At 40.8% G+C, this 19,981-nt stretch overlaps 1 protein-coding gene across 1 annotated transcript in view; it reads left to right on the top strand.

Annotated features, from left to right (window-relative positions):
* Positions 1–19,371, top strand: part of LOC120052113 (leucine zipper protein 2-like) — a 58,144-nt gene extending 38,773 nt beyond the window's left edge. Inside the window, exons 7-11 of the mRNA XM_038998965.1 lie at positions 4,444–4,506; positions 13,568–13,642; positions 15,115–15,282; positions 19,065–19,172; positions 19,306–19,371. Of these exons, the coding sequence (XP_038854893.1) occupies positions 4,444–4,506; positions 13,568–13,642; positions 15,115–15,282; positions 19,065–19,172; positions 19,306–19,371 (480 nt within the window). The remainder of the gene's footprint in view (positions 1–4,443; positions 4,507–13,567; positions 13,643–15,114; positions 15,283–19,064; positions 19,173–19,305) is intronic.
* The last annotated feature ends 610 nt before the right edge of the window (positions 19,372–19,981 follow it).

Below are 19,981 nucleotides of genomic sequence, written 5' to 3'. Positions count from 1 at the left end.
TTGTTTATGGCCGGCAGCACCTTCTCACCAAGGCAAATTCTGTGTATGTGTAAATGTACTTGGTGAATAAAAGTGCTTCTGATTCTCTCATTGTTTACCCATAATGGTCATGATTTCCTCATCTGCATATTGGCATGACCCATTCATAGCTTACTTGTCCCTCACAAAGCAATTGAATCCCAAACTTGACTTTAGATTTGAATGCAGCAGTTAGTGAGCCAAGGCTTGAGTATTTTGTTAGGATAACAAAATGCACCAGTTAATATTGCTCCACTTATTGCTCCACTCCACTTTCTTGATCCAAATTAATTCGATTCAGGCACATTTAACTTTATGATCAGCTCGCACCTAAACAAGTTTAATGAACCCTGATAGAAAATACAGGTGGGCATTTATTGCCATGAATGTTGTCCTGGAGGCAGTCCTGCATAGTGGTCACTGGCTGGCACAGCCACAAAGTCATACAATCTAAAACTAACCCTAATCTTAACCACACTGCTAACCCTAATGCCTAACCCTAACCTTACATTTTTGTTTTCATGAATTTTTACGATATAGCCAATTTTGACTTTGCAGCTGACCCATCTAGCAGAAATCGCTCAGTTCTGCCTCCAGGGGAAGATTCATGACAATAAACATCAACCTGTGATAGAAAATAGAGCTTGCCAGAATGGAGTTGTTTGAAAGTTGCTCAGATATTTATTTAACCTCTATATTTTATGGGAGATCTCAGGATATATGAGCGTTAAATAGATGCGACATGGCTGTCTTGGGATGTCCCAACTACTGTGGGAATGGGGATAATAAGATAAAGAAACTCATAATTTGTTTTATAGTACTCATAAACCATATAGCTGTCTTGTTGCCATGGGTTGAGTGAGCTCATGCACTTCGACATGTTACAAAATGGATCAACAACATTGGTTGTTAATAACGATCACGCAAGTGATATAACATCTAAGACCAGTGACAAGTTAACTGTGCTTGGGTTACCATTTCAACAGTGCTCAATAAAAAAGATACATATTATTTTCTAATGTTTTTTTTACCACTAGGAAAATGTGAGAACCCATTTCTTTTGATAACAATTCCACTTTTGGGGGGGGGGGGGGGGGGGGGGGGACCTCACTTGTGACACTCGGTGCCCAGTTTATTCAAGTCGAAACAAACTTGAAGATGCACCCCCCTCACCACAGTAAAATATATTTTCACACTACTCTCTCCTTGTACTGTCAAATAAATTTTACACCCTCCCCCCTCACAGAATAAACTCAAAATAATGTTTATGACCACAAATAACAGTAGCTGTAGCGACCCTGTGTTCATAAAAGGGGATATCGAGTTTGCCTCTTTTTGTGGCACATGATTTTGTGGTACAGTCGATGCTACAGAGGGCTACTGGCCAGAAGGTTGAACGTTCGCCGACCACCACAGACAAGCTCGCTCTCCCTGCCTGTTTCATTACAGTATGATCAGAGCTGCAAAGAATGATCAGCTAGGGGGAAATCAGATTTTCAATATTTTGATGCCATATTTATAATTATATAAAATATAGGTAACACATTTTCCACCAACAGGTTTCTGTGCCAACGCTTCACACAACCAGTAAACAAAGCATACCGATTTTGGACACAAAACTGATGTTTTGTAACCAATGTCTTTTTCCATTCATCAACTGGCCGCTGTACAGTTTGGATTGATTGAGTGATTGATTTCATTTGTCAGTTAAAAGAATGCATACAGTATACAGTGGGGCAAAAAAGTATTTAGTCAGCCACCAATTGTGCAAGTTCTCCCACTTAAAAAGATGAGAGAGGCCTGTAATTTTCATCATAGGTACACTTCAACTATGACAGACAAAATGAGGAAAAGAAATCCAGAAAATCACATTGTAGGATTTTTAATGAATTTATTTGCAAATTATGGTGGAAAATAAGTATTGACTAAATACTTTTTTGCCCCACTGTATACACAAAAGTGACTGGGAATAAATAATACATATGGAATCATGTATGAACCAAAAAAGTGTGAAAAAATCTAAATAGATTTTAGATTCTTCAAAGTAAAAAATTATGTTGGGTAAAACAAAGGTCAAATTAAAAGTACAAATCTTGGCGCATCGTAGCACCATTAGGTGAAAAAACTCGACTTACCCAGTTGCGGCCCACTTTTTGGGAGCAAACCACTCGATTTCGTCCCTACATTATATTGGCATCGAACATGTCACCCTCCCTAGGAGAGGGGGTGACCTTGACAATTTATTGTTAAAACGAGAGGCTGCCTGGATCTTTAATTTAAAGACACTTGCTCCCTTCGGTCTCAACGTATACTTTGATCTGAAGCCTTTCTTGTGATTTTGCTATTGTAAATGTTTGTAGGCCTATGTAGCCAAATTGTATCTATGATCGTATGCTATCCATATGCTATCCATTTATGTTTTTTGTATGCTTTTTTAATATATGAGAATTAACCAATGATATCAGGCTACACCCGGCCATGATTACAGACACCTGGGTGTGTCCTTTGACACTATATAAACTAGTCACCCTGCAGTGGTTGTCATTATACCCTGATGAAGACAGCTTGTCTGTTGAAACGTAGGATATTAGTTTATTAAAATATTGCATCTGAGCTCCTAGAGTGTGCGGCTTTCCTTTTATTTTTCAAAGATTCTTCAACGTAGCCAGCCTTTGCCTTGATACGCTATCACTTCTGATTTGCGCTTAGTGGGACTATCATTTGTTTTCCAACAGGACAATGACCAAACACACCTCCAGGCTGTGTAAGGGCTATTTGACCAAGATGGTGAGTGATGGAGTGCTGCATCAGATGACCTGGCCTCCACAATCATCCGACCTCAACCCAATTGAGATGGTTTGGGATGAGTTGGACCGCAGAGTGAAGGAAAAGCAGCCAACAAGTGCTCAGCATATGTGGGAACTCCTTCAAGACTGTTGGAAAAACATTCCAAGTGAAGCTGGTTGAGAGAATGCCAAGAGTGTGCAAAGCTGTCATCAAGACAAAGGGTGTCTAATTTGAAGAATCTAAAATCTATTATTTGTTTAACACTTTTTTGTTTACTCCATGATTCCATGTGTTATTTCATAATTTTGATGTCTTCACTATTATTCTACAATGTAGAAATAAATAGTAGTAAAAATAGTAAAAATAAAGAAAAACATTTGAATGAGTAGGTGTGTCCAAGCTTTTGACTGGTACTGTATACGGCCTATATAAAGAAAGAGAAGCTTAAGCCTATCCCCGGAGAGATAAAGATATGCCGGTGGCATGCTATGACACTGACATGCATTTCTTTACTTCAGATGGCTACTATACAGATATAAACCTATAGATGGAGGGTAATTTGTACATTTTATTTCCAAATATTTTGTTAGATTATAGAAGTAACTCTGATAGTCCTGAAACAGTTCATCTGTCAGTTGGAGCGCTGGGGCGTACTGCCTTCATATCATAGGCCTGCAGTAGCTTAAGCTTAATAATAGCCACACCATACCAAACCTTCACAAATGTTTCTAAACTTTATTAGGGTAATATCGAAAGTAAGTCAAGCCATTGTTTATAGGGAAAATACGAGCAGAAGAGCAAAAGTAAAGCTGGGAAAAAACACACTACCCTCCCCTCTGAACCCCAAAAAAAGCACACAACACTCCCTAAAGCAAAAAGAAAAGTTTGACAACTCTCCCCTATTTTGGACCACACCTCCCCCTAGTAAATTTTGATCTGTCCATAACCTCATTTCTCACCTTTTTATGTATTCTTTTAAACTTGGGCTTTTTATTTATTCTTTTAAAATAGGCATTTCTACCTTTCATGTTATCCACCTTTTGTTTAAAGAAGTTACTTCCCCGGGGGGGATGTAAACAGCTGTTAAACTGGTGCAAAGGTTCCAAGAGGACTGAGAGGACTGACTATCTCCAGCATCAGGGAGCCAACCCCCATGTGCTTCCATGAGCTTACTGATGTGTAACCATAGTAATGTCAGGGAGAGCTGGGCACTGTGTGTGTTTGTTCAGTTATGATCGGAGGCCAGGGAAAGCCATGCATTTTGCAGACTGTCTGAGCTCTGTGTGTTTGTGTCTGTATGTGTGAGTGTGTGTGGCCATCGAGACGAGAGGGGTGCTACCAGGGAACTGTATGTGTGGTAGTGGTTGTGTGGAGTGAAGTGGGAGTGAGAATAGGGCTTTAGACAGTGGGAAAGTAGCCAGTGCAGGACTGAATCATTGTGTGGGCTTTGCAGTTCACTGAATGGGAGATTTTACATTTTCTTGCTCTCTGTAGGTCCCTCCTTTGAGCTGGAGCTTTGCCCAAAGAACACGCACAAAGGAGTGCTCTGCTGCAGCCGGCAAAATCCTGCTACGTGATCTAAAACCAATTTCACTATTTGAATAAGCTAACACTTATTTTCTTATCTTCTCCTTGCAGTCCAAAAAAATCCAGGCTCAACTGAAAGAGCTGCGGTACGGGAAAAAGGATTTAATTTTCAAGGTAAGAGCAAAGTGAATGGGGCTGCTTTGTTATGGTTCCAGACCAGGAGTAAACAGGTGCTCCAGTCCACCTTGAAAAGATGATCCTATCCGGGGGCACTTGGCTTAATTAGTAAGTCCCCATTGGAAGGAATGGCCAGTACTCAGAGGGCTCACAGGCTTTTGCACCACTGCTTTTCCCTCTTATACTGTAGTCAGTGCAACGTGAATTATTCTATTACCACCCTGGAAGGTTTCCTTTGGTTTCATGATTATGTACAGCTTTGGACAGATAGCGTGCAGTTTCTAGATCTGTTTGTGCTGTCTTGTCAACGCCTATGGCCATTGACATGCCACACATTATTTACACTGTTGTCACATCCCAAAGTGAACAAGCCCCTTTCCAAAAATACATCTAATTTGTCATGAGTTGCATCTGTTTCCACACTTGCCGCATGAAGGATGTTATAGATTCAACCACCGTTACCGATAAGTACATTGTCCAATGCCAAACCTTTTCTGAGATTTTGTTGAAAGTGAAGTCAGGTCTATGCTGAATTACCACAAATTCCTTGAAAGTATTATGCATAAATCAATATATGGTGTTAAATATATAATTGAATCCTTAAGCAATCCATGAAGACCTATTGAGATAAGGGAGACCTGGAAAATACTGCAAGCTCTGGTATGATAAGCAACTACAATAAAATGTAACCCCCAGCAGTGAAGAAAGTCCACAAGTCTATCGCATAAAGTAAACTATGTGGTTACACACAACTACACATTATAATCCCATTCTAATTGGAAGAATTGACCTTTTTAAGTGTTGTATTTTTTGTATCTAAGAATTCATGTAATAATCATTGGCATAGATACGGGGACATAGGCTGACCTTTCGGTTCTTGTTTGGAGGGCTGGGTCGAGAAATGTCAGTTGACATTTCTGCCACAGTGCCTCCTAATACCATTTCATAAATGCGAGATTTGATCCCTCAGACCTGTCATTTTTTAAGCTCTGTCAGATGGAATAATGACAGTGGCTAGAAAAGGGCTCAATCCTCCCCACTGAGTTTAATGCTTCCTATAGCAAATTGTCTGAATATATTGTCCAGTTGTGCCTCTCGACCGTTCAATTTCAATCTCAAGGATGCATGGCCTTTTTTTGCGGATCGTGTCACAGGTTGTAAATTGTTGTCACCAAATCTCTCAGGGGTGCTCATCCAGAACAACCTTATTTTTCAACTTTACATCCTAAAAAATGGGGTTTAGAAGATTAAACGCAGGTGATATAGTAGGCAAAAGAGGCTAATTTGATTTAATTCCAGTTTTCAGTTCCGGTTTAGTCAAATGAGGCACAGTGAGCAATCGGAACTGGCAGTGATGTGTAAGACCTGACCAAATGTATTCACTTCAACGGAAAGTAAGAGGTAGACACTGACTTTATATTTTTTCAGCTTTGCAGTGGTGATGCTGAGGTCAGCTATAGGTCATAATCATTCAATGTAGGTATGGATGACTTTACCAATAAGCTACTGGATGTGACTGTTATATAACTGCATCGATTTTTGCAGTAAACATAACATATAAACCTCTATTTCTTCTCAACAAACATGACCAACCATTATTTTCCACCTCGTAAAATCAAAGATACAAGTGTTGGGCATTTTTATGTACAAATCTAAAAATACTTTATTGCTAATACTTCGCATGATTCATATATGATAGCATTTTATTCTAACTGATGAGAAGACACCATTCTGATTGTGTGGCTCATTTTCATGGTTTGCTTCCAAGAGTAACCCAACAAACCGGGAACATTCCCAGAACATTAGCTAAGATTCCCATTAAGTTCTAGTTAGGGTTTTATCTAACATTAGGATGATAACATCTAAAAAAAAACATTCAGAGAGTAACATTTATTAGGTTTCCAAGTAATGTAATAACACAATGTACCACTAATGTTTTTCCAACAAACCAAAATTGGTTCAGTGAAAGTTCCCAGAACATTCGTTAGGTCGTGGCAAATGTTCTCATAACACAAAAACTGTCCATTCGTGGTGTATAAAACATTTGCCTGATGTTGCAAGTACGTTCCTATAAGACATTTCATCTGCTCTTTAAAGGTTCCCAGAACGTTTCATTAGGTTGTGGGAACAGTCTGGTGAGAACATTGTGGGGACATCACAAAAGATATGTTCCCAAAATACAAAAACTGTCTAGTTGTGCGGATGATTCTACAATGTTTCTTTTGGGTGCATAAAACATTCACCTGATGTTACAAGAACGGGACACACTGTATTTGGATAGTCCGGATTTTCCATCTGTAGATGCTCTGCAGATGGTCATACTATCAACAAACTACAGTTGAAGTCGGAAGTTTACATACACTTAGATTGGAGTCATTAAAACTCGTTTTTCAACGACTCCACAATTTTCTTGTTAAAAACTATAGTTTTGGCAAGTCGGTTCGGACATCTACTTTGTGCATGACAAGTAATTTTTCCAACAGTTGTTTACAGACTGTAAACTACATTATTTCACTTACTACATTATTTCACTTATCATTCACTGTATCACAATTCCAGTGGGTCAGAAGTTTGCATACACTAAGTTGACTGTGCCTTTAAACAGCTTGGAAAGTTCCAGAAAACATCATCATGGCTTTAGAAGCTTCTGATAGGCTAATTGACATAATTTGAGTCAATTGGAGGTGTACCTGTGGATGTATTTCAAGGCCTACCTTCAAACTCAGTGCCTCTTTGCTTGCCATCATGGGAAAATCAAAAGAAATCAGCCAAGACCTCAGAAAAAAAATTGTAGACCTCCACAAGTCTGGTTGATCCTTGGGAGCAATTTCCAAACGCCTGAAGGTACCACACATTCATCTCTACAAACAATAGTACGCAAGTATAAACACCATGGGACCACGCAGCCGTCATACCGCTCAGGAAGGAGACGCGTTCTGTCTCCTACAGATGAAAGTACTTTGGTGCGAAAAGTGCAAATTAATCCCAGAGCAACAGCAAAGGACCTTGTGAAGATGCTGGAGGAAACAGGTACAAAGTATCTATATCCACAGTAACATGAGTCCTATATCGACCATAACCTGACAGGCCGCTCAGCAAGGAAGAAGCCACTACTCCAAAACCGCCATAAAAAAGCCAGACTACGGTTTGCAACTGCACATGGGGACAAAGATCATACTTTTTGGAGAAATGTCCTCTGGTCTGATGAAACAAAAATAGAACTGTTTGGCCATAATGACCATCGTTATGTTTGGAGGAAAAAGGGGGGCGCTTGCAAGCCGAAGAACACCATCCCAAACATGAAGCACGGGGGTGGCAGCATCATGTTGTGGAGTGCTTTGCTGCAGGAGGGACTGGTGCACTTCACAAAATGGATGGCGTCATGAGGGAGGAAAATGATGTAGACATATTGAAGCAACATCAAGCCATCAGTCAGGAAGTTAAAGCTTGGTCGCAAATGGGTCTTCCAAATGGACAATGACCCCAAGCATACTTCCAAAGTTGTATCAAAATGGCTTAAGGACAACAAAGTCAATGTATTGGAGTGGCCATCACAAAGCCCTGACCTCAGTCCTATAGAACATTTGTGGGCAGAACTGAAAAGGCGTGTGCGAGCAAGGAGGCCTACAAACCTGACGCAGTTACACCAGCTTTGTCAGGAGGAATGGGCCAAAATTCACCCAACTTATTGTGGGAAGCTTGTGGAAGGCTACCCGAAACGTTTGACCCAAGTTAAACAATTTAAAGGCAATGCTACCAAATACTAGTTGAGTGTATGTAAACTTCTGACCCACTGGGAATGTGATGAAAGAAATAATAGATTCTCTGCTATTATTCTGGCATTTCACATTATTAAAATAAAGTGGTGATCCTAACTGACCTAAGACAGGGAATTTTTCCGAGGATTAAATGTCAGGAACTGTGAAAAACTGAGTTGAAATGTATTTGGCTAAGGTGTATGTAAAATTCCAACTTCAACTGTATACATGTTGAATTGTGTATATTAAAGTCACAAGGGAGAATCTTCTACATGCCACCACTGAGTGTATTATAGAGAGCTATAAGGTCATGGCTTCCCTGCCAGGATTAGAAGAGTGTGCACAGTTATCTAGCCATTACAGGCATTAAAATAAGTTACAGTATATCCAGGCAGAAAAAAACCTGGCATCTTCAGGATACACCATTTAAATTTGATACCTGTAGGGTTTCTGTAAGGTCACAAGGCGAGACCAAGATGCAGACACAGGAGGCAGATGGTTAGAGTCCAAGATGTTTATTAACAATCTAAAAGGGGTAGGCAAGAGAATGGTCGTGGACAGGCAAAAGGTCAAAACCAGTTCAGAGTTCCAGAGGTACAGAATGGCAGGCAGGCTCGAGGTCAGGGCAGGCGGGAATGGAGTCCAGAAAAACAGGCAAAGGTCAAAACCGGGAGGACTAGTAAAACATAATAGAAAAGCAGGCGCACGGGGAAAAACACACTGATTGACTTGAACATACAAGACAAGCTGGCACAGAGAGACAGGAAACACAGGGATAAATACACTGGGGAAAATAAGCGACACCTGGAGGGGATGGAGACAATCACAAGGACAGGTGAAACAGATCAGGATGTGATAGGTTTCAATAGGAGTGCCTTCCCAGCAAACCAAAATTGGTTCTGTGAAAGTTCCCAGAACATACTTTAGGTTGTGTTTCTTGGCCCAAACAAGTATCTTCTTATTGGTGTCCTTTAGTAGTGATTTCTTTGCAGCAAATTGACCACGAAGGCCTGATTCACACGGTCTCATCTGAACAGTTGATGGTGAGATGTGTCTGTTACTTGATCTTTGTGAAGCATTTATTTGGGCTGCAATTTCTGGTAACTATAATGAACTGGGTCTTCCATTTCTGTGGTGGTCCTCATGAGAGCCAGTTTCATCATAGTGCTTGATGGTTTTTGCGACTGCACTTGAAGTAACTTTCAAAGTTTTAGAATTTTTCCGGATTAACTGAACTTCATGTCTTAAAGTAATGTTGGACTGTTGTTTCTCTTTGCTTATTTGATCTGTTCTTGCCATAACATGGACTTGGTCTTTTACCAAATAGGGCAATCTTCTGTGTACCCCTCTATCTTGTCCCAACACAACTGTTTGGCTCAAACACATTAAGAGGGGAAAAAAATTCCACAAATTAACTTTTAAGAAGGCTCACCTGTTAATTGAAATGCATTCCATGAAGCTGGTTGAGAGAATGCCAAGAGTGTGCAAAGCTGTCATCAAGGCAAAGGATGGCTATTTGAAGAATCTCAAATATAAAATATATTTTGATTTGTTTAACACTTTTTTTGGTTACTACAGTACATTATTCCATATGTGTTAATTCATAGTTTCGATGTCTTATATTATTACTATTATTCTACAATGTGTAAAATAAAGAAAAGTAGGTGTTCTAAAAGTTTCGACTGGTAATGTATATTGACATTTTCAAATTGCGTCTGTATAGCCCACGTAAAAAGAAAACAGCCTTCATTGCATCTACAGCTGATATGTTTACAGCATTACAATAACCCCGCGTGTTATTTAACTGTAGGCTACATACCATTGCTGAAAGAACCATTACCAGCCTCTCATGTATGTTTGTGGGGATGTGTTTGGAACCCCATTTCTTCCCCGGCTGAATATTGACCGGCGATGTTTGATAATAAGAAGACTGTCCATTTGAAATGAGAGCTTTAGAATTCCTCTATATTGTCTGTCCAATTACCTTGAAAAGGACCGCTTTGAATCATTTGTAAGCACTTCGGTATCCACTTTCTCCTCTATCTTCTTCAGAGCAATTTAGTGTAGGGAGCAATGAATACCTCTGCCTTTTCAATCGTCATTTGATATGGGGAAATTATATACTAGCCTTTATACCTGTGATTAAAGAACTGCTTCTGAAAGTTTATTACTTTGGTTTCCCTCTCAAACACAGTCGGACAGCTACAAATGGCTTTGTGTGATAGTCTCACTTCCCCATAATGTAGAAATACCTCAGCGGAGTAAATTGATTCCTTGGTTTCTGTGCAAACGGTTCGTTCTGAATTACAGTTCTGTCCATGACTGTGCTCTGCAAGCAGCCCACTGCAATAACAAAACAAAACTACTGCAATGCCTCATTCAAAAAGACTGACTTGCTACATCTCAGTGATGCCATCAATGGCACAACAGTATTTCACTTTTACACAATGTTGCTAATGCAACACCCAACATGTAAATGTACTACAAAGGAGGGTGTAAACCAACCTTGTCACATAATCAACACAGCACAGGTGCATTCCTATTCAAATGAAAACCAGCCACTATGACAGTTCAAAGCGCCTTTACAATGCCAATGACAGTTGAAACATGAAATCGGGTGTAAGCATCCTTGTATGATCTAGACAAGAGCAGGAAAATACAGGATACATTCAGACACTAGACAACTCAGAAAGGTTACACACTCTTAGAGAACAAAAGTGCTATCTGGAACCTTAAAAAACATTTTTGGTTCGAGGTAGAACTCTTTTGGTTTCCATGTAGAACCTCAGAAAGGTTACACACTCTTAGAGAACAAAAGTGCTATCTGGAACCTTAAAAAACATTTTTGGTTCGAGGTAGAACTCTTTTGGTTTCCATGTAGAACCTTTTCCACAGAGAGTTCTACATGGAATCCAAAAGGGTTCTACCTGGAAGATGGGTTAAATGGAATAGTAACTGAACTGTACAATGACTGTAGGCCAACCTCTCACATGTAGCCAAATATAAAATGAACTTAGTATTTCTTGCAAATGTTAATTTTGTCTCGGAACAGGAGTGGAGAAATATTTAATCAAATCAAATACAACAGGTGTAGGTAGACCTTACCGTGAAATGCTTACGCCCTTAACCAACAATGAACTTTTAAGAAAATAAAGTTAAGAAAATATTTACGAAATAAACTGAAGTAAAAAAAGTTAAACAATAAAATAACAATAACGAGTCTATATACAGTGTGTCGAGGGGTAAAGATTATAAACAGTGAGTAGCGGCATTGTAAAAAACAAAGGGGGGGTCAATGCAAATAGTCCGGGTGGCCATTTGATTAATTGTTCAGCAGTCTTATAGCTTAGGGCTAGAATCGGAGCCTTTTGGACCTAGACTTGGCGCTCCGATAGCGCTTGCTGTGCGGGGGCAGAGAGAACAGTCTATGACTTGTGTGACTGGAATCTTTGACAATTTTTGTGGCCTTCCTCTGACACCGCCTAGTATAGAGGACCTGGATGGCAGGAAGCTTGGCCCCAGTGATGTACTGGGCCCTACGCACTACCCTCTGTAGTGCCTTACGGTCCAATGCCGAGCAGTTGACATACCAGGCGGTGATGCGACCGGTCAGGATGCTCTCGATGGTGCAGCTGTAGAACTTTTTGAGGATCTGGGGACCCATGCCAAATCTTTCAGTCTCCTAAGGGGAAGGGGGAGGGGAAGATACATCACATAACATTATGCATCCAAGACGAACTGCAATCTTATCAGAAACACTTTGGATCATTTTCACAGCCTTCATTTCCTTAAAATCAGTTAAACTGATGTCCTTTAGCATGGGAATATTCATTCTCCTGTTCTAAGATTTTCTCCCTGGTCCCTAAACGTTGAGTAATAAGTAGCCTCCCAAATCTCTGAAATGATAAGCAGAAACATATCTATGTAGGCTTTTAAAAAATCCTGCAACCCTATGGAAAAATCTTTACGCCGTCCCTGGACATATTTTAGTACATTTTCGATTGTAGTCTGATGTAGCATGTATGTTATGCACACCAAGCAACAAGCCAGAATAGCCACAGGTCTTTTGTGAACTGACACCCCCACATATAGTCTCCTACACATATTCATGGGCAAACATTTAGACCTGAGCTTTTTCCATGGGTCTTGACACTGTTCATGCCAGAAGACGTTGACCTTGTAATTTGCGAACGTATGCCTGTACAGTATATCATTCGGAGAGCCCTGTAAAAGGCGCACCATAAACTTTCACAATGTGAAGTCCATCACCCGGGCCATTTTACACACCCTCTCTGTAAATCCCCTCCTATTAAGCATGTCCTCCCTCCCTGATGAGTTCCTCAATATTGTAATGAGTCCTTCTAGAATCGGGAGTCAATTCATTTGAACTCAGTCAATTCACATAATGAATCGGATTACATTTGTTCATAGGGCGAATTAAAAACAAGCCTTTTTGAAATGTCCAATTTATGGATGGAATTTTAATTGAGTTGAGATAGAGTTGGCCTCATCCTGCTCTCGAACACGCTTGATGGTTTTACCGGTGCCATTTCTTTCATTGATAAGATCAAACCGTTGGTGAAGAGCCATCTTGTTTTAGTCGAGACGGTCTTGAATAAATCAAGGTTGATCCCTTTACTCCCCCTTATCCTCCTATAGCATGTCACCCTAAAGTTTGCACCGTGAAATGTACTGGTCTACACATTGAGCTGCTTTTGAGGATAAAGTGTCTAGCAGTCTATAGCTTGGCTTACAGTTACCACATCATACAGGGATAAGTTGTGGATATGTTTTATATTTAGTTAAAAGCAGAAGGGTATTGGTATTCCTAAAAGCCAGACTGTAGGCTGCATCTTCAGTCTGTTGGACTCTAACTGTTGGAATACTGGAACTTGCAATTGCATAAATACTCTGCCTTTTTCATGGATTGTAAAAAAGGTAATTTCGTGATATATCAGTCGATTAAAGTACCATTCATTATCCCAATTCACCTTATTGCTCAAACAGTTTGGTATGTACTGCAATTGAGCCATGTGCAATCAAATCTTCTTGATTCTGTCATCTTTTTAATGTAGGCTTTTGGGGTAATACCTTTGGGAAGAACACAATCACTTAGATTTCAGCCAAAAGTGAAGACCCACGCAGAGAAAGTCTTACACTTAGTCTTAGTAAGCGCCTCTGACTGAAGTGACCGCATAATCTATATTCAGTAGTCAAGACACGGTAGGTTAGGAAATTGCTGTGTTTGCAAGAGTACAACAGTTCAATTGTTTCAGCTCAAGTATCTTGTCTTTCCACAGGGACAGCAGCTAATGGATCTGGAGCACAAGTTAACCATTGCCAAAGAAGAGTTGGAAAAGGCCGCACTGGACAAGGTGGATGTCATTAAACTTTTACTTCATCGTAATCCATCACTTTTTAGTCTTTCACTTTGATATTTTGTTGTTTCTTATTTGTATTGTGTTTCTCCTCTTCATTTCTTCTCGGGGGTAATGTTCTCGGTCTGACCTGTTGAAGTGCTTTGCGATGGCAAACAATTTTGAGAGGTGCTTTTATGTATTTATTGCATTTTATTTATTTTTTTACCCCTTTTTCTCCCCAATTTCGTGATATCCAATTGGTAGTTACAGTCTTGTCTCATTGCTGCACCTCCCGTACGGACTCGGGAGAGGCGAATGTCGAGAGCCGTGCGTCCTCCGAAACACAAACCAGCCAAGCCGCTTAACCCGGAAGCCAGCCGCACCAATGTGTATGAGGAAACACAGTACACTTCTGGCGACCGAGTCAGTGTGCACTGCGCCGGCCCGCCACAGGAGTCACTAGTGCACGATGGGACAAGGACATCCCTGCCAGCCAAACCCTCCCCTAACCTGGACGACGCAGAACCAATTGTACGCCGCCCCATGGGTCTCCCGGTCGCGGCCGGCTGCGACAGAGCCTGGACTTGAACCCAGAATCTCTAGTGGCACAGCTAGCACTGCGATGCAGTGCCTTAGACCAGAGAGAGTACGCTTATGCCCTACAGTTTTCTCGGCTTTATTTATATTTATGGATGCTTCGGAGAAGGAATTTCATTGTGCTATTCTACAGTAGGTGTAGGGATGGATGCATAATTGTGGAATGGCTGGTGACCAAAAGACTCCTGAACAGCTTCTACTCCCAAGTCATAAGACTGCTTAACAGTTAATCAAATGGCTACCTGGACTATTTTTCTATTGACCCCCTTTATTATTGCACTGACTCTCTTGCACCAGCTCTATGCACACTCACTAGACTCTACTCACACACTCACACATACTACACTGACACTCCAACACACACTACATACGCTAACACACACATGCCACACACTCACACACCTTTCACACTCTTCACATACGCCGCTGCTACTCTGTCTATTATATATCCTGTTTGTCTAGTCACTTTTACCCCTACCTACATATACATACTGTATTACCTCAATTACCTCAACTACCCCGTACCCCTGCACATTGACTCAGTACTCATACTCCTTGTATATAGCCTTGTTATTGTTATTTTATTGTGTTACTATTTCCTTTTTTATTTAGCAAATATTTGTCTTACTTTAACTGCATTTTTGGGAATGGGCTTATAAGTAAACATTTCACGGTAAAGTCTACACCTGTTGTATTCGGCGCATGTTACCAATAAAATTAGATTTGATAACGGTTACATTTTATCAGTGGGTGGATATACAATAATTGGTGTGTAATTGAGGGAGTTATCAGATGAATGTAGAAAGGGAAGCCCCAGTGATTGTTATTTACTGTTACCATGGACGGATGGTCAAAGACTCATATCTGTTTGCTTCTGTTGCTTGGAACAGGAGTCTCAGTTGAAGGCACTGAAGGACACAGTGCACATCTGCTTCTCTGCTGTTCTGCACAACCAGCCCACCAGCAGCCACAGGTTCCCCGCCACCCCCACCCACTTGTTCAGATACTCCTCACTCGTCAACAGCTCCAGAGTCACCTTTCAGCAGCCACACGCCAAGGTAATGCACATTCTCACCCCATGCAACTCCCGGCAGTTAAGAGGAACAGCAATGGGCATAAACTTTGCAGCAGATTATCAATTTAGATTTTCGGGGTGACAATCACAGAGTCAAGTACCGATTTCTCAACCAAATGCCCCTAGTGTCACTCCCTGGAGAGGAGTCGTTCCGAACATAATTACAACTAAAGACAATAGTCGGGCAAATAGGATTGCAGAAGTTGCTCAAAATAATAACATATCCAAATACAGCAGGCTTTTGCGTCATTTATGTTACTCTTCACACTCTATTGCCAGGAAAATAAGACCCAATTATTTTCACTGTAAGGGTGTGCGATCGGCACTTGTTTTCAATCCAAAATTGTAATTAAATGTGACACTTTCTTTGTTGAATGTCTTTCAAAGTCATCTTCATACAGCAGTTAACAAAAGGCCAAGGACTTAATCCCCGGAGAGCAAACCAAGGGTGACAGTGGTAAGGGAAAAGTTATCTAGTGAAAACAGGATTAGAACTATAGAGGACTAACCTGGGGAACCTCTATATGCAAGTTTTCATAAAAAACGGTCACTATGATAGAGTGCACAGTGAAACACCAACTAGCCACAATAACTCAAAGTTGGATGTGTTGTGAGTGATTGTATAGATAAGAGCAGTAAGCATTTATTTTGAGGGGCACTATTAGCAACTAGCGTACCGGATTGACAGCTGATTTGTTATACTGACACCTGGCTGTCACTCTGATTAGTTGGGTAAGTACTGTCACAAGATATAGGCCTAACATCCTCCACCCACCCAAAAATGGATGATACGAAAAATAAATATGAATTGTAATGGAGTAGGTTGTCACGTCCTGACCATAGAAAGCCTTTATTTTCTATGGTAGAGTAGGTCAGGGCGTGACTAGGGGGGTTAGTCTAGTTTATATTTTCTATGTGGGGTTCTAGGTTGTTTTTTCTATGTTGGTATGATTCTCAATTAGAGGCAGCTGGCTATCGTTGTCTCTAATTGGGGATCATACTTAAGTAGCATTATAACGAACGTGACATAGGTTTCTAGATCATTGGTAGCTTATCATTAGTAGCTTTCTACAGTAAATAGAGAAGTGGTTTACCTTATAAAGAGAATAAATAAATAATTACGTTGCCCAAGGATATGTAGCAAAGTTTGTCAGCAGCATTGCAAAGAGGATGAACCCTTTGAGGGCATTGAAGAAAAAAAAGAGGTATGGCCTTTTTCACATGAAACCCAAAATTGAGCTCAATTCTTCCATCACATTAATCTGTTCTGAACTACACCCCATTCACTTTATTTATACGCTGTGCAAAGTCATGTTGGACCTAATCACAGGTTATATCAACTACTGCAGTCATATCAGAATATCGAAGTCAATCACAGCTGTGTTTTAGTTTCTTATCGGCCCTGATCCTAGTGAGCAATCCTGTTTCTAAGAGACTTTTCTCCCGGATGCAGTCAGAAGTCATTCTGCCTCTCGGTGTGTTGGGTGTCAAGCTAAGAGCCTTGACATTAGCTATGTGCCACCCAGAGGACTTTACAGCTCTTTCAGAGAACGCTCCAATACCCCTCCATACGGAAGCACCACATAAAACAAGAAATGTAATGGCCACTTTATTTCCAAAGATATAAACTATAGTCAATGTTCACAACGGCAGAAGATGACTCCATTACAGCCGATGTGAGTGAATTGTGCTGGGCCTCGTCTCATGTTCCAAGCGGGGGTTGAGGGTGGGAGGTGAAGGAGAGTAGCGGGTCTGACAAAAGGAAAGATGACAGAGGGAAAACATATGTATTGGTGCAAGGGATCTGCTTATGCAAATCAAGATTTTACGTCTCACTTGATTAGCATACAGATAGCTCCACTCCATCCTGTGCAGTCCCTTTGGCCATCCGCTGCTATATCCACGGATACTGTCTGAGGCGTGATTCAAAGATGGTTCTCCTCCCTGTAAAGATGACTAGTCCTCCCAATCTGTTGTCACTGTCTGTTCAATGTGAAGGGGCCCGCGTCTAATATAAATCACTGTCAAAGATGGCCAAAAAATGGGGACCACTGACAACCGTAACACCACCCCACATTTGGCTTGTCGATTTGCCAGGCAGTGTTTCCTCCTTTTCCGTGAGGACAACTCGAATGGACTCAATATGCTAAGGCAAGCCGGGCCTCTTACAAATGTAACCAAATGTATTCCATCAGCCCTTTCATGGCCCAGTTTCCGTTGCATATTTGGTTATCTATTAGGTATTTAATAGAAATGAATAGCTACTAAACACATTCTGTTGGACATGCTGATATTTGTTAGTATGCCTGACTAGCCCGACGAGGGCCATTATTGTCTGTGATCAAAAGGCAATTATTTTGCACAGAAAACAATATAATGTTACATCATTGAAATGAGAAAGGTTTAAAAGCCTACCATTATTTCCTCTACAGCTTTACAAAATATAACGCTTATGCAAGCAATCTTATGCTAACGCCCTCTTGCTGTTTTTGGATTCCAAAGTGGTTAAGATCTGGGATATTTGTGTGTACCAGCTACCCTCTCAGCATTATGCTTGGTATTTGAGTTCCTAAACATAATGGGCCTTAAGCTCCACTAAACAACCATTACTAGATAAGACTTGGCTGCAGACACAATCCCCTGCCGGTGAAAGATTCATTAGTGAGAGGTTGCCGGGATCAGCAAGATCAGGGTGGAAGTCTCTTCATATTTAACAGGCCTAGGGAGGAAGCCAAGTCTTGTGGTGGTGATAGCATGCAATTTTCATCAAAGTAATGGGAGATGATGTGTGGAATGTGGATTCTGTGGAATGCTTGGGGCAGTAATTTACTGCCGGAGGAAAAATCGGGATCTTTATTTGCTGGCTTCCTCTCTGAACTTCCCTTTTGACTTGTTGATGGCTTCTCCAGATGAAATCAGTTGCGGGGGTAAACAGTGAGTTTATTTTTGGTATATTTTATTTTACAGTGTAGAGAAGTATTGCTATGGGCAGAACACATTGGGTCTCTTAAAATATGCAACATGCATTTGAATGAGTTTAAATCTCTCTTTTTAACGAAGTCCATGAGATGGACAGGAATAATTAATGCAGATTGAAAGGGAAGTGTGCATGGAGTGAAGTATTCAGAAAACTACGTTAAATGTTTTGGTTGATTTGGGTAAGATCTCTGCAATTTGCATATTTCTGTCTATTTGAAATGTTGTCGTTGTTTTTGTTCATATTTCAGGTCAGATCTCTGTGCTGTGAGAACTGTTCAGAGAACAGAACAACCATCCATGCATGAATTTCTAAAGACATGGCATCTCTTGTGTTCCTTGAGTAGCAGGACCGTTGGGCGCAGAAAATCCTTTCATCAGGCACTCATACCCCATCGCCGTTCAGTAGAATTGTCCTGGCCCTGATGGATACTGTCAGAAAGCACTGAAATAATACATAAGACGACCGTTTAAATAGGTCACTACAAGAGGCAAATTCAAAATAGCTTTGTATGAAGTGAACACATATGTAATAAAAAATCTGTATTTTTCTCTATGGAAAATAGCTGTGGTATAAGCAAAATAAAATACACCGGGCTGTCCAGTTCAATGAAAAACAAACCGCTTTAAATGCACCTCAGGACCAAATCTCTTGTCATGGTCTATTTCTACAGAGCTGCACTATGTGTCATGGCTTATACAAACCTTACCCATACCTGTCATGTTCCACCTTCCATATTTAGAATTCCTAAACAACTCCTTTTTCTCTCCCGCACTTCTTTCTCGCAGGATATCCCGAAAGTTCAGAGAATCATCACGGCCAGTAAATCGCCTGCGAACATTGGGGTAATGAGGAGAGAAAGTAATCCCGGAGTCAAGGACTGCCAGATGGAAAAGGTGAGCCTTTGGACTAATTAAATTGTAATAGCCTATTTGTGACCCTCAGGCCCCAATCCAGCAGCTTCATCTGTTCATTAAATTCATTTTAATCCTTCAGTTTTTTACCCCAAAATGTCTTTCCGTTTCACAGTGTTACACCGCCACTGCGGCTAATTTCAGATCACAGGATCTGGGTCAATCAAAGACTAGTCTGTGAGGCTCGGGGCAGGCTTTCAATGTCATTGGAGAAACTGGAGAAAAATCATATGTTGTCACATTTTGTATATTCAAGAAGTCAGAAATACACAGCCGGCCACTTGCACGTTTCGCTGAAGATACAAACAAACAAACTCAAGCCACTTTTATTAGACGAATGGGATCGCACGCTCTGCATTGTATGTATGGTTATGATGCCTGGTGAACGAAGCCGAATATGACTGCCCAACTCTATTGGATTGGGCGGCAGGGAAGGGACAGTTCCAGGGAGGAAGGTTCTTCTTGACTTGTGGTTATCAATAACCATGACAGAAATGAGGCGGGGGGACGCTGGGGAGAGACAGTGCACTGTCCAGAGGGATCCTTTCCAGACAGAAAATGACCCTCTATGGAGAAACGTGTCAAAAAGATAGTCCCGTAATGAATCCGTGCCAAAAACAATGTTCGCTCCTGTCGTGTTATTGATGATATCATTTTGGCGGCGCCGTAAAAGGGGAAATCCTGCTGCAAAGAGACCTGTCCCCCAAGGACACCGTCAAGTTCTATGTGTCTTCCACTGCATGATTCGATGAGATGGAGAGAGATTAGAAATGAGTTATGACAGTTGACAA

The sequence above is a fragment of the Salvelinus namaycush genome, chromosome 1 (genome assembly GCF_016432855.1).
Source record: "Salvelinus namaycush isolate Seneca chromosome 1, SaNama_1.0, whole genome shotgun sequence".
Classification (NCBI taxonomy): Eukaryota; Metazoa; Chordata; class Actinopteri; order Salmoniformes; family Salmonidae; genus Salvelinus; species Salvelinus namaycush.
The sequence above is the reverse complement of the archived record's forward strand: the minus strand, read 5'-3'. Positions and strand labels throughout refer to the sequence as shown.